Here is a 14,096-nt window from a genome sequence, read left to right as displayed (position 1 = left end):
ATATTATAGATAGTGTTTAGTAGTGCTCACCCAACGCTCATTAATATTCTTCGATAATATGTCACATAATTAATTAAAACTTACATAATTACTGGTGCAACATCGCTGCTAAATTATCATCTGAACGCAATCCACGCTGCTCAATTTCCTTTATTGACATACCACAGAGATCCGAAACAAAAACAACACGCAATAAAATAAACAAACAAAATACTATCGCAGAATGCGTTAATACAACACGCACATGACACAACGCGAATAGCCCCGCGGTTCGACTCGCGGACTCTATATATAACAATACTGCGCCGGCGCCGCTCCAGTGTCCACCCGACCTGACGGGACCATGTTCCTACAAGTGCTCTCACTATGTCTGCTGCTCAGCCCAGCTTTAGCCGGCTACTTCCATCGCCACCCGGACCATTATCACCACAGCGGACATTACCACAGTGGTGAAGATAGCGGCTCCAGCTCCGACGAAGGCGGCTACAGCAGCAGCAGTGATGAAGATAAAGGAGGTCCTGATAAGTACCACCATCACAGCTGGCACCACCACGGGCCGCCGCCCTACGGCAGCTGGCACGACCATCAACCCCCGAAGGGAGGCTGGCACGACCATCAGCCCCCGAAGGGAAGCTGGCATGACTTCGAGCCGCCTAAAGACGGCTGGCATCACTTCCACATGCCAGGATTCGTACACAAACACCCGGATCACCACAAGGAGGTCATCAAGGGAGATGGTGGTAACAAAGGCCATGAGAATGCAACAGTAGTAGAACACAAGGAAGAGCATAACGAAACTAAAGTTGAAGAACCAGTGGTGGAAAACAACGGAACTGTTGTGGAACAGAGTGGACAAGGCTTCATTGTCAGTCAAGCCGGTGGTCAGGGAGAGACAATGCAAGGAGGAGAGCAAGTTGTGGAAACTGAAGCTTCAATAGCAAATGTTACCTCTACTGAAGCCTACAAAGAATTCACGAACGCTGTCACAGAAAAAGTTCACGTTGAAGAGAAGAAACACGATGAAGAAGGCCACAAACATACAGGAGTATACTCCGGAGGAGGCCACAGTGAGGGTGGCCATAGCGAAGGAGGTTATGAAGAGAAAATAGAAGTCTTAGTTCCACAAACGGAAAAAGACGTTGTCACAACAGAAGCAGTGACCGAAGCCCAAACGGTCATAGTTCAGGGTAACGGACAAGGCGCAATTGTGGAGCAAGGGAACCAGGGAGCCAATGGAGAACAGGGCCAAGCAGAAGTATCCTCAGCTCCAGGCTCGACTGAAAGTAGCACTTTCTTCACCAACCCACCAGAAGACATGCACTCGACCGTCCTACTCAGCGTCCACCACGACCAGCCAGATGTCAGCGACAGAGACTCCACAATCGATTCAGGGTTTGTAAGAATTAAACCAGAAGTCTTGGACAATCGCCCTACTGCCTCGGCTCAAACCACACCTGAAGTCTTCAGTGCACCGCAAGACTCCAACTCCAATCCAACAGTCTCCACAGAGCAGAATACCTTCGCTTCCTCTCCTTCTCAAGACTCGATCCAATGGCAAGACGTGGAGATGCCCCAGGCTAATATACAAGACGTGTTCGGAACTCCTGTGACGTCACAGCCGACCGGAGCCCCATCTACTCTGCCTGATGCGCTGATCAGTGCGGTGTTCCCGACTCCTGAAGCCATCAGCCGTCTGCCGCGCCGCGCCGCCCCCGCCGGCACCTTCCTGGGCTCCTGGATGACGTCGAGGAAAGGTCGCCGCTTCGAGGCCTACCGAGGGATCAGATACGCCGAGCCGCCAGTAGGCGAATTGCGATTTGAGGTTAGTTCGGAATAGGTTAGGTGAAGTTTCACACCTGCTGCCGCTACACGGGTTTGTTATGTACGTAGATGAACGTAACCATATCGCGACTCGCCATGTATACGGCGCTGTGAAATGTGGAACGCGCATTAATCGAGTTTATCGACGTTGATAACGAAACCGTGTAGCTGCCGCTGAACTTGAGTATAGGTATTGCTATGTTAATACTTAGGGAGATTGAATCAAGTGAGAAGCTGGGTGTTAAGCATTTAGCATTAGATTAAGTAGTTAATGCACGTTGTGATTGTGATAATGATATTAACTTTATCTGTGTTTAGTATTAATTAGTAAAGTATTAATTTTTGTGTTCTTTGTGATGTTCTGTATGCTGCTTTTTATGTGCCATTTAATTGAATGAAATAAAACTTATTATAACTTTCTTCACTCTTTCATTTGCTTCGCTTGCATGAGTAGTTTTGTAACTAGGTATAAACCTTCATCTTGAGATTGAAAATAATTGTGGGCCTATGTAGTTATATTTATATATTGTATGAAATAAAACTGTCCATCAACAGCAAAATACACATAAATATTTAATAATTTACATACATACAGCGGAAACAAGTAGTTAAAACATAACCTGAGGAAGTACCTACCTACTAAAAATATAAATTAATCTCTAACTAGAAACAGTAATTTACTGACCGTTGACTTATGATCTGATAGATTACATTATAATTATCTGTCTGTCGAGCAAATACATCTCGTAAAAATATGTAACATGTAGAGTGTAGAACTCAGATCAACATTGGTCACAATATTAAAAGGGTCTCACGTACAAAACTCGTCATTCTGAATATTTTTTTCTGTAAGTACCACCATGTATGTATGTAAGCTATGTAAGTATCTGATTGGTAAAAAATCTTCACCCTAAAGATACTTACAAATAAAAAAGACAGCTTTACTAGGCAGATATCTATGACCACAGGAAAATATGTGTAGGCACACCTTTAAATATAATAGCTATGTTGATAGTGTAGATTAACGACAAATCCATGTCCGGACATAAATTAATATTTTTATGATTATGTAATACATTTACATACTGCGCCATTTTCATACGCAGTAATAGCGGGTACAACCTACTATACAATAGTATACATGGTGTTGTATTATTGTTTAATCAAGGTTTAACGGATGTTTAAAATAAAATTTGTCATTATAATATATCAGCTACTTATTTACCTCTAGGCTCTTGACAGCGCTTAGACTGAGTCATGTTTTGATGGTGATCTAGTTTGTTCTATAACTTCCTTAACGTCTCGCAGACACTCGTAGATATACCAACAACAGTATTTTACAACATCCTGTACAAAATGTCATAAAATATATAATTTAACCAAGGATAGTAAGTATTTTAATCGGAAATACAAGTATAAATGGCTATAGGCAATGGGTACCTACCAGATACTTACGTACTTATTTTATTAATTCTAAATGTTGACGGGTAATTAATAATACTTACTTACCTAACTTTATTATTTCAAATCTGCAAAAATATATGTTATTTATGTACATTCCTGCGAATTTATTAAATTATAAGATAAACTGCGATTGGATATAACAATTTTGTAAGTCATGAAATATAGCACAATATTATTAGGTACTATAAGCAGGTACTTTAGTATATTATTTATGATACTAGTCTAGCCAGATGCATCACCTAAGCCAGCGTTGTTCTATGCATATTACAAGAACTAACTTATGTCCTAGCACTAAAAATACATCATTGCCATAAAAAAAGTGATAAATCTTCCACGCCGCGGCGCGCTGGGTGAGCTTGAGGATAATCGAACCCGGGCCTCCTTCATGAGCAGCATTCCTCGCGAGTAACGACCTAAACCACATACCTAACTAGAGCTAAAAATAGAGGTTTTATTTGGAAACCCCAGGAAACGCATAAACGATGGTCTCTTCGTTTTATGAAGGAGTTTGCGAATGCATGTAATGAAACAAATATTCGGTCATACCTGTTGGTACTTACTAGTTATTATTCTGTTTTCATACCTACATAGCTATACATGGTGTTGCAAAAGTGGTATACTTAGTACCTACACCCAAAAAGGGTTTCTCAAGAGCTCGTACTAAACAATTTTTGATAAACTACTGTCTCCCTCCCCGCAGCTAGCCCGCCCCATCCTCTCCCACCCCTTGCCGGTGGACGCCAGCGCGGAGGGCCCCGCGTGCCCGACCCGGGCTCCAGAGGAGTACTACGTCAACTTCAGCGAGGACTGTCTGCGGGTCAATGTATACACGCCCGGGAATAGCAGGTGAGAGATATGTCTCATCCAGACTCACGCCGAGAAGACCCGAGACGCGAGAGTTGGGGCTGTAGCTGTCCATTGATGCTACATAAGTATGGGTCCCTGGTATTTCCTCATCATAAATATCAATTTCTACTGGAAGGCTTTCAGTGAGTATTGTGCCGGCTCAAGGACCAGGTGGTAGCCTTACAGTGGGTGCAGAGAAACATCGCGGCCTTCGGAGGTGCCCCTAACCTGGTAACCATAGCTGGATGCAGCGCCGGGTCCTATATAGTGTGCTGTTGCACATGATCTCGCCCATGTCTAAAGGTAAGCTTCTATTGAAGTATGAGATCCTGGTACTTCTAATCTGTCAATCGACAAAAGTTTGTCTATGGCTATTAGCCGGCCCGCCCCATCCTGTCGCATCCCTTGCCGGTGGACGCCAGCGCGGAGGGCCCCGCGTGCCCGACCCGGGCTCCAGAGAGAGAAATAAGTTAGAACAAAAGAATAAGCCTCACCAAGCTACCATTCTACATATAGTATACTGTATCCTAGGGGCTACAGCCGTGATCACTACAAACACACACGCGGTGAGTTATAGTTTTGAGTTCCACAATACTGTGAGGAGTAGGTAGGTAGTATGTCAACTTCAGCGAGGACTGCGGGTTAATGTTTACACGCCTGGGAATACGAGCTACTCGTAGCAGGTGAGAGGGAGCTTCTTACGACGGCACCCGTAGCTAAGGCGGTAGTGAAGCTGCTTTCGAAGCTTGGGGCCGCGGGTTCGAATCCCGCCCAGGGCAAAAATAGGTATATGTGTGATGAGCATGTGTGTTTCCCTTGTGTCTGGTCTGTGTTATATCAGCTGTCCGACACCCATATCACAGGTTCTGCCTACTTTGGAAACATCGCTACATAAGTACCTAAGGTTCAACCGATAATTGGTCTGAGCATTTCTACTACAGACTTTACTAGAGTAAAGAAATTTAATAATGATGATGAACAGAATAAGACGCAAATATTATAGCTTATAACTTATAAGTATCACGATAATCTAATATCTCAAAAGTATGTTTATGTTTAATAGTTGATTAATATACCTTATAAACTCAAAACATTTTCCTCATCGGATTTTCCTGCTACAAATAAATTTGTCATTTGTATACATCCCCCGTACCTACCTATACCTACCTACACTCAGCATGCGTGAATTATTGTACAGGTATTCATGACCAGTGCCATTATGGAAAAATATCGACAATATCATATTTTTTGCATACTTGCGAAGTTTTTGTTACAAATTAATCATACTTAATCCGACTTTAAGTACCGAATAAAAATTTGGATACCTACGTAGCTGCGGTTTTTTATTCTTAACCACGTCATTGATTCAACGGCCAATTAAAAAGGTACCCAATTACTCTAAAGTGGCTAGCTGGAATATTACCAGGAATCTATGTAAAAATTGACTTATCTGCTTCCGTAGAAATTCTTAGCTCCCGCCTTAATTTTTTATCCACACACACTATTTTTATTCTCTACTACTGGGGCTTGGCGGTCAGCTAATTATTATGTACTATCTTTTAATATCATTTACATAATGATGCTCACGACTGCAATCCCCGAAGTGGTAGTCAGAGGTGACTCGCAATTTTCGCTGTACATTCTGTACAATTTGTGTAATCTCATCTCGTCTCTTCCAGCCGTCCTCTCCCCGTGATAGTGTTCATCCATGCTGGCGGGTTCTACTCCATGTCGGGCCGTAGTGACCTGGCGGGCCCGCACTACCTCCTCGACCGCGATGTCGTCCTGGTCACCATCAACTACAGACTCGGCTCTCTAGGTAACTATATATCTGAGGAATGAGAGGCTACTGTATGGAAGGGCAATAATATGCCACAATAGCCTATCCACAGATTCAGATCAGATCCAACGTTTAAGCAGGGCATAATTTTTCCTGGTGTCTCCTCATCATACTCCTATGCGACCCATCTCCTGTTAGTCATTGAGTTCATTCATGCTGGTGGGTTCTACTCCATGTCGGGGCGGAGTGACCTGGCGGGCCCGCACTACCTCCTCGACCGCGATGTCGTCCTGGTCACCATCAACTACAGACTCGGCTCTCTAGGTAACTATACTTACAGCTGAAGAATATGAAGCCACTGCATTAAAGGCAAAATTACACCTACTATCTTCAGGTTGCCTACGCAGCTGGTCGGAGTCTTCCGAGGTATTCTCTGGATGTCTGTCCGTAACCAACAGCCGCTTCCAAGGAGCGAGCGCTAATAAACAGCATAAGTTGGCCAAGCACTGTCGGCTACCATGTCATCGGTTCAGCGAGGCCAGCGTAACGGGTGGCGCGTCATATTTGCTTCTGTACTAGTTACCACTGGTGTCTCTTCATCATACTTCTCCCCTGTAAGTTTGAGTTCATCCATGCTGGAGGCTTCTACTCCATGTCGGGGCGTAGTGACCTGGCGGGCCCGCACTACCTCCTCGACCGCGATGTCGTCCTGGTCACCATCAACCACAGACTCGGCTCGCTAGGTAACTATACATCTTTAGATCTTCACCTTCTTAGCGGTGGATTAGAATCAGTTGCAAACTGATTGAGGCGCGCCGGAAGGATACCCAGTATGTTAGACTGGCCGAACATCACTGATGAAGTTCCACGCTGCATAATAAACAAGCGATTCGTCGTATCAGTGTAAAGAAGGCTGCACAAACGCGCAGGGCATCTTCAGATATGAAGAGTGTGCTGCTTCGAAGGTCCACAATACGCCTCAAGATTCCACACATACATGCACTAACTAGCACATGAGTTTATCACCCGCAATTAGGGCGCCTTCAAATTAGTCGCTAAGTGTCGCGCTGCTGTCAAAATCCATATAAATTTTGTAATTTAAAAGATGCGCGACTGCAGCGCTGCTGCAGCGCTGCAGTCGCGCGTTAATAATTTATATGGAATTTAGACTGCAGCGCGACTGCAGCGCTGCAGCCGCGCTGCAGCCGCGCGACACTTAGCGACTAATTTGAAGGCGCCCTTAGTCTCCTCAGTATTCCCTAACTTAACCCCCACTCTCTTCCTCAGGTTTCCTCAGCACAGACGACGAACTAGCTCCCGGCAACAACGGCCTAAAAGACCAGGTGGTAGCCCTGCAGTGGGTGCAGAGAAACATCGCGGCCTTCGGAGGAGACCCTAACCTGGTCACTATCGCCGGGTGCAGTGCCGGGTCTTATAGTGTGCTGTTGCACATGATATCGCCTATGTCTAAAGGTGAGCTAGAGGTAGCTATGGAAGTATGAGATCCTGGTACTCCGACGATAAGAGTTCGTAAATATCTGGAAGATACCGCTGAGTTTCCTACATGTCGGAAGGTATGGCTGCCGGTCGTTGCTGCATAAATATGGATCCCTGGTATTTTAAGTCCAGAAACACACAAAACATATAGATCAGACACATACCTACCTACTTTTGTAGTTAAAATTTTTTATTTAAGGTTTTATTCGTTTTATAAATGAAGCTTTTATTAATGCAATCTTGTTATATCAACTAGCGTAATCGCTACTCAGAAGTTTATTTTTCCAAAACGGCGCTTCATAATCTTCTTTTGACCAATCCACTTCCCACCCCAGGACTATTCCACCGAGCGATATCCCTGTCGGGGTCACCAATCCGCAAGGTGCCCACGCCGCGGCACCTGCGGCCCCTGGCGGTGAGACAGGCCGAGCTGTTGAACTGCCCCACCGACAGCAGCCGGGCCATCGTCGACTGTCTCAGGACAAAGACTTGGAGGGAGATAGGGGACTCTCTGAGTGGATTCTTTGTAAGTTTTTCAAATACCGTCATTCACTTTACTTCGAGAAAAAATAATTCAATTTCACTCACTCCTCGCCGCTTATACACTCACGGGCAATGAAAAGGTTCCACTGTGAAAAGCACCAAATTACTCCTAAACTGAGGTTAGCTAAAAAAGGTTAGCTTAATGACTCCTTCTGCAACTAGTACTAGTACATTTAACAGAACATCAGCATATTACCAACTAAAAACGGTAATATTTTGTTGAAATTTTAAATAAAATGTTTGAAAAAATGGGGTCGTTTGGAGTCGACATTTTGTGAGTGGAACTTTTACATTGCCCGTGAGTGTAATAACAACCTCTCTCCATCAACTCCCAAGAGCGCTGCATTCGCCGACAAACTGTTATGCGTTTGGCTGTTATGATTTTATTATTGTGTTATTTGGAATTTAAGTACAATCATACAATGTATTTTTCGTATTTTTGTAATTATGAGCGATGGTATATACTATATACCATACATACCTATCACTTGCGTACAAATGTACAGCGAAAAGCGAGTTACTCACTTGCGAGTCACTTCTGACTACCCCTACGGGGATTCCAGTTGTGAGTATATATCTATACCTTGTTTCACGGTGAAAGACATCTGACAGATTCCTTATTACATACGAATAAGGGTAGTTTTTGTTTGTATCAGATGACTTTCCCTGTGAAATGGAATATACGTATGTAAGTAGGTATGTTTAAATATGAACAAACAATTTACTTATCTCTCTCTCTCCATCTCCCCAGGAGTTCGACTACGACCCGGTCGGTCTCTGGATGCCGATCATCGAGCGCCCCCTGGGCCAGGAGCGCTTCCTCACTGAAGACCCGGCGGACGCGGTGAAGAGCGGCAGGATGTATGCTGTTCCGTACATTGTGAGCCAGACGCAAGCCGAGTTTTATTGGAAGGCTTTCAGTGAGTTTTGAAGTCATTCAGAGAGTTATGAAGGCATTTAGTGAGTTTTTGTGAGAGGGAACTGTTTAAATGGGTACACAAACATACAGGCCGTAAATAAATCTGTAAGTATGACATGGGGGTGGCTGGAAGCGGGTTGGAAATATTACCTACGCAAGAGTAATATTTAACGCACGGTGGGCGATCCACGTCGTGCCTTATGTCGTGAGCCAGACGCAGGCTGAGTTCTATTGGAAGGCTTTCAGTGAGTGTCACAAGTACTGTTTGCGTATACAGACACACAGAGGTCGTAAACAATATACCCTACAGTATGATAAGGATGAGTTTCGAAGGCTGGGTGGGCCATGCAGGTTGGAATACCTCTGGCGTTCCTGTATGCATGCAGGTGTTTATAGTTTATTCTTGCATTAACTCCACCCTAGACGAAACAAAAGCGAACGAGCCTTTTTTGCAACATTACCGCTACTAGGTATAGTAGAATATCTGTATCTGTAACTTAATTTCACTTTCGGATCTCATCTAACGCTATCTTTTGCCCTCACGACAAACTCTATACCTGTAGGTACCAACACCGTAAATTAGCTAAGAGATGCCTCTTTAGGATTGTTTATTATTAATGTGTGGCGGTGGTAAGGCAGCTGATCATGATCATAATAACTGTAGACTTAATTTTATTCCTCACTAACCCACACCCTCCTTACAGGGGTCCTCAAAAACGCCACCCTCCTCGCGCAAATGAACTCCAACTGGACCGCCATAGCTCCCATCTCCTTCATCCTGGACCGTTCTGGGCCCTCATTGGCTGTCTCCAGTGCTCTCAGGAAGGCGTACCTCAACGACCGGCCGCTGGCTGATGATGAGCAGAGCGCGCGCGGGCTGGGCACTCTGTATGGAGACGCGGTTATTGGGTTTGAGGTGCATCGGTAAGTTTTTAGGAGTAATCTTGTTCGGTATACTTCCGGTATAGGTACTTATAGTAGTACAAGTATATAGAATCTACATGTGTGGGTTTCCTCACAATGAGTCCTTCAGCGTAATCAGCTTTCACTAGCTAGCTATATATGTATACTTTTGTACGTTGTCAAACAAACTTTTAGTCATGAATCTGTAAATATCTATAAGCATTATTACCCCACTCTACTTTCCATCCATCCAAAGGTTGTCTGGAAATGATCGATTTTAGCAATAAGACCGCAATTTGCACAACTAGGTATTACTAATAGTTATGAACTATGTTATTTGACTTCATTGTTACTTTTTGCTTGTGTGCAAATAAAGTTTATTGTACTTATTGCATGAAAGTTTATGTAAATTTTAACTCATCATTGGCCACAGCATCTGTATAGATGATTGTTGCAGCGCTCGTGGGTTATGAGTTACGACGGCCGCACCGTCGTTGATGGCTGTATAGTCCAATAGCAGCACGACATTTTTTGCCACAATGGTTGCAGACGTAACGCGATTCCAACGGAGGAGACATAGCACGGCGAATTCTTTTCTGCTTTAGATTTTCAAGCCAGTCTTCATCATGCTTCGCCATGCCTGCTTGAATATCGCGGCGCCATTCAGGTCTCATTTCGGCGCGTGTTTCCCAGCTGTTTGTCTGTAATCCGAAACTATGCATGTCACGCTTGCAGCAGTCTTTAAAGCGTAGAGCTGGTCTTCCCACTGGTCGTTTGGTATCAGCGATCTGTCCCAGCATTACTTGGCGTGGCAACCTCCCAGAATCCATTCGGTGGACATGACCGAGCCAGCGGAGACGACGTTGCTTTAGGATGGCTGTTATACTGCAACAACGCGTCTTCTCCAGGACATTCCGATTTGTCACTTTGTCCTCCCACGTTACTCCAAGGATAGATCTTAGGCAACGCATATGGAAAGCATTAAGTTTGCGTTCTTGTTTAGCATAGGTAGTCCATGTTTCCGAAGCGTACAATAGTATACTTAGGACGCAAGTCTGGTATACGAGGACTTTGGTGTGAGTGGTGAGCTTTGAGTTTCTCCATACGCGAGTATAAAGCTTTCCAAATGAGGTCGATGCTTTGCCAATCCGAGAGTCTATTTCCTTGTCAGTTGTCAGAGCTGATGTGGTTATTGAACCGAGGTAGCAGAAGTGATCCACGACATCAAGGACAGCGCCGTCGAGTGTGATCTTAGGCGGCCGATCCACACTTTGCACCATGACCACAGTCTTCTTGGGATTGATACTCATTGAAAATAAGTGACATTGATGACATAGTTATTATGGCGGAAACGCTGGAGGAGTTAGGCGAAATGCTCACAGACCTCAATGATGCCTCTAAACAAGTTGGGCTGAAAATGAACATGGACAAGACAAAGGTCATGTCGAACGAACATGTTTCATCATCGCCCGTAACTGTAGGAGGTGTCACCATCGAAGTTGTTGATCAGTATCCCTACCTAGGACAAGTGATCCGATTAGGTAAATCCAACTTCGATAAAGAGGTAGCTCGTAGAATCCAACTCGGATGGGCAGCGTTCGGGAAATTACGACACATCTTCACTGAAAACATACCTCAGTGTCTGAAAACAAAAGTTTTCAATCAGTGCGTGTTGCCAGTGATGACTTACGGAGCCGAGACGTGGTGCTTCACCAAAGGGCTTATCCACAAGCTCAGAGTTGCTCAGCGTGCTATGGAAAGGGCTATGTTAGGCGTGTCCCTGCGAGATAGGATTCGTAATGAAGAAATCCGCAGGAGAACTAAAGTTACCGACATAGCCAAAAGGATTAGCACGCTGAAGTGGCAATGGGCTGGCCACGTAGCCCGCAGAGCCGACGACCGCTGGAGTAGAAAGGTTCTGGAGTGGAGACCCCGTGTCGGCAAACGGCGTGTCGGTCGCCCCCCAACCCGTTGGTCTGATGATCTGCGGAAGGTAGCGGGAAGCCGCTGGATGCAGATGGCGGGTGACCGTTTGGGGTGGCGATCGTTAGGAGAGGCCTATGTCCAACAGTGGACTACGGAAGGCTGAGAGAGAGAGAGAGAGAGAGAAAATAAGTGACATGCCTTGCTAAACCTCGTCAACAGCTCCTGAAGCTCATTTTCTGAGTTTGCGACAAGTGCCTATGATAAATGTCCTCATTTCCGCAGCCTCGCCAACCTGATGTCGAAGTACTCCCCCCACAAGGTGTTCTACTCCGAGTTCGCGTACGTGGGCGACAGCAGCCACTACGTCGACCCACAGACCAACAGACCTATAGGTATGACATGTAAATGTACGTTTGCCACTAACAAACATCACGGTGAACCCCCTACGCGCCTATCGAATAAACTATCGAGAAGTGTGGATATTGTTTGTGATTGCAGCACAGCCAATATATTATTGTTTACTGGAAATTGCGCTCTCCCTATCGACTACCTCGCTAAGGTCTAGAAGACCGGAGGGCTAACGCTACGCTTGATCACAATATGAAAGTCTTTCGACTGGGAGAGAGAACGAGATTAGCTAATCTTGAACTTACGAAGCGCCTATCTCAGCTATTGTAACATCCAGGCTATTTACTCGGGAGCTAGGCTGGCTGAGCTGAAATCAAGATAAGTACTTTATGTACAAAGGTTCCACTCGAGAGAACCACGTACAGGAACTTCGCCCCTTCAGAATAGAATAGAATGGGCTTGGAGGATGCACTCATGTCTCTTGTTAACTGTACATCAATATATTTCATAATTTCATATATTTCCCCCACAGGAGCGATGCACCACGATGACCTCATCTACCTGTTCAGTCTGAGCTACGCGTTTCCCTTCATCAGGTATGTTATGTTATGACTTATTTGTCATTAAAAGAAACAAATGCCAACACCGAATATACATATAGTTTATATTATTAGGGGCCGTTTCCACAGGCGAAAGAATCGACGAGTTGACGTTTCGCCCTGTGGACACACCTTCTATGAGAGTACCTATACGAGTAGACGTTTCCTGAAATTCATGAAGAAAACAATACACTTTTTTACGTTGCTGGCACTTGTTTCTGATGCAAAGTTAGCGTTTTGTCGGGCTTTAATACCTTCCATCATAAAAACTTTATGTTTATATTATTTATTGTATGTTTCAGTGCGGAGAGCAAGCATGGACCGTTCGTGGACATCATGACTGGGCTTTGGAGCACCTTCGCGAGATACGGGTGAGTAGAGGGCCACTTAATATCGATATGCAGTTGAAATAGTTTATTTATTTATAATTTTATAAGGCACGTGGGTTTTTCAGAGAAACCAAACGCCAAATTGTGTGGCGCTGATCTATTCTAGCTATACATACTTACTGCTAGGTGGCGTCTCTTCCGCGCCATACAAATTCATGTTTAGGTTATCGACGCTTCTCTAACAGTGTAAAACCTAGCACTCCTTATGCAGCAGATCTTTTGTTCATGCATATCATCCATAAATTTAGTAGCCACTCCAGTATAAAACGTACTTAATCCAATTTATTATCTTCCAGTGATCCGAATCCCCGCGGCGACATACCGGAAATAGCGAACATCTCGTGGCCCGCCATGACACCCGCCGGCCGGAAGTACCTGCGGCTAGGGAATCAAATCACCGTCCGAGAGAGACTGTTTGAAGAAAGGTTCCGGTTATGGGAGAGCTTGTTCCCCTTTCAATATTAAATCATAAAAAACTATTATAAGTAACTTATCGAAGAATGCAATTTAGGAGAAAATGCAATTTTTTTAAAGCTGTACAATTTATAATATAAGTTCCTAGGTGCTATGTTTTACGATTGTAAAATTAGATAGGATTATATTTATAAATAGATAAGATTTAATAATTAAGAGAATACAAGTAAAATCATAGTACCTAATAAAAAATTGTTTCTTTTCTTTATAGCATTTATTGACATCTAGTGATAAGATTTAGAACTAAAACTAATGATTTGAATATTATATATTTTATGCTTTTAAACGCCATCTATTGCAAAATTGCCGAACTACCAACATAGGTATGCTACCATTTGAAAGGATGCACCGAAAACTTTTGAATGAATACCTACTACGAAAATGAGTTTGGTTTTCTATGAAAAAGCAAAAATGTCCAATAATAATAACTAAAAAGTTAATGTTAGTTAATTATATTTTTGAAAAAATATAGTTGTAAAACTATATTTATATTTATATTTGGCCTAGTAAACGAAAGTTATGTAAAAGTTAATAAGATCTATTTTAGGAAGTAAAAATTACGCATGCGTCAAGTAAATGCTGCCACC

The 14,096-nt window shown here is 43.8% G+C and overlaps 1 protein-coding gene across 3 annotated transcripts; it reads left to right on the top strand.

Moving 5' to 3' along the window:
- Positions 1-292: 292 nt before the first annotated feature.
- LOC105398756 lies at positions 293-13,694 on the top strand. 3 transcript variants are annotated; one of them, XM_048631317.1, is made up of 12 exons: positions 293-1,822; positions 3,986-4,131; positions 5,811-5,832; positions 6,537-6,654; positions 7,199-7,384; positions 7,744-7,934; positions 8,703-8,871; positions 9,575-9,794; positions 11,982-12,091; positions 12,580-12,643; positions 12,949-13,017; positions 13,332-13,694. In XM_048631317.1, exons 1-12 carry the CDS (start codon positions 344-346, stop codon positions 13,498-13,500), a joined length of 2,943 nt encoding a protein of 980 aa, XP_048487274.1. In that variant the 5' UTR covers positions 293-343; the 3' UTR covers positions 13,501-13,694. The 3 variants fall into 3 exon arrangements, with proteins under 3 accessions (XP_048487274.1, XP_048487273.1, XP_048487272.1); XM_048631316.1 differs by lacking the exon at positions 6,537-6,654 and adding an exon at positions 6,135-6,235 and having other exon boundaries at positions 5,811-5,849; XM_048631315.1 differs by lacking the exon at positions 6,537-6,654 and having other exon boundaries at positions 5,811-5,950.
- The last annotated feature ends 402 nt before the right edge of the window (positions 13,695-14,096 follow it).

Source organism: Plutella xylostella, chromosome 28 (assembly GCF_932276165.1).
Source record: "Plutella xylostella chromosome 28, ilPluXylo3.1, whole genome shotgun sequence".
Classification (NCBI taxonomy): Eukaryota; Metazoa; Arthropoda; class Insecta; order Lepidoptera; family Plutellidae; genus Plutella; species Plutella xylostella.
This window is presented reverse-complemented; position numbering and strand designations above follow the sequence as displayed.

Bases quoted from the DNA above. Each gene is read 5' to 3' on its own strand.
- LOC105398756 (XM_048631317.1), top strand. From the start codon at position 344: ATGTTCCTACAAGTGCTCTCACTATGTCTGCTGCTCAGCCCAGCTTTA. The intron at 4,132-5,810 runs GTGAGAGATATG...CGTCTCTTCCAG, and splicing joins TACACGCCCGGGAATAGCAG to CCGTCCTCTCCCCGTGATAG. The intron at 12,092-12,579 runs GTATGACATGTA...TTTCCCCCACAG, and splicing joins ACAGACCAACAGACCTATAG to GAGCGATGCACCACGATGAC.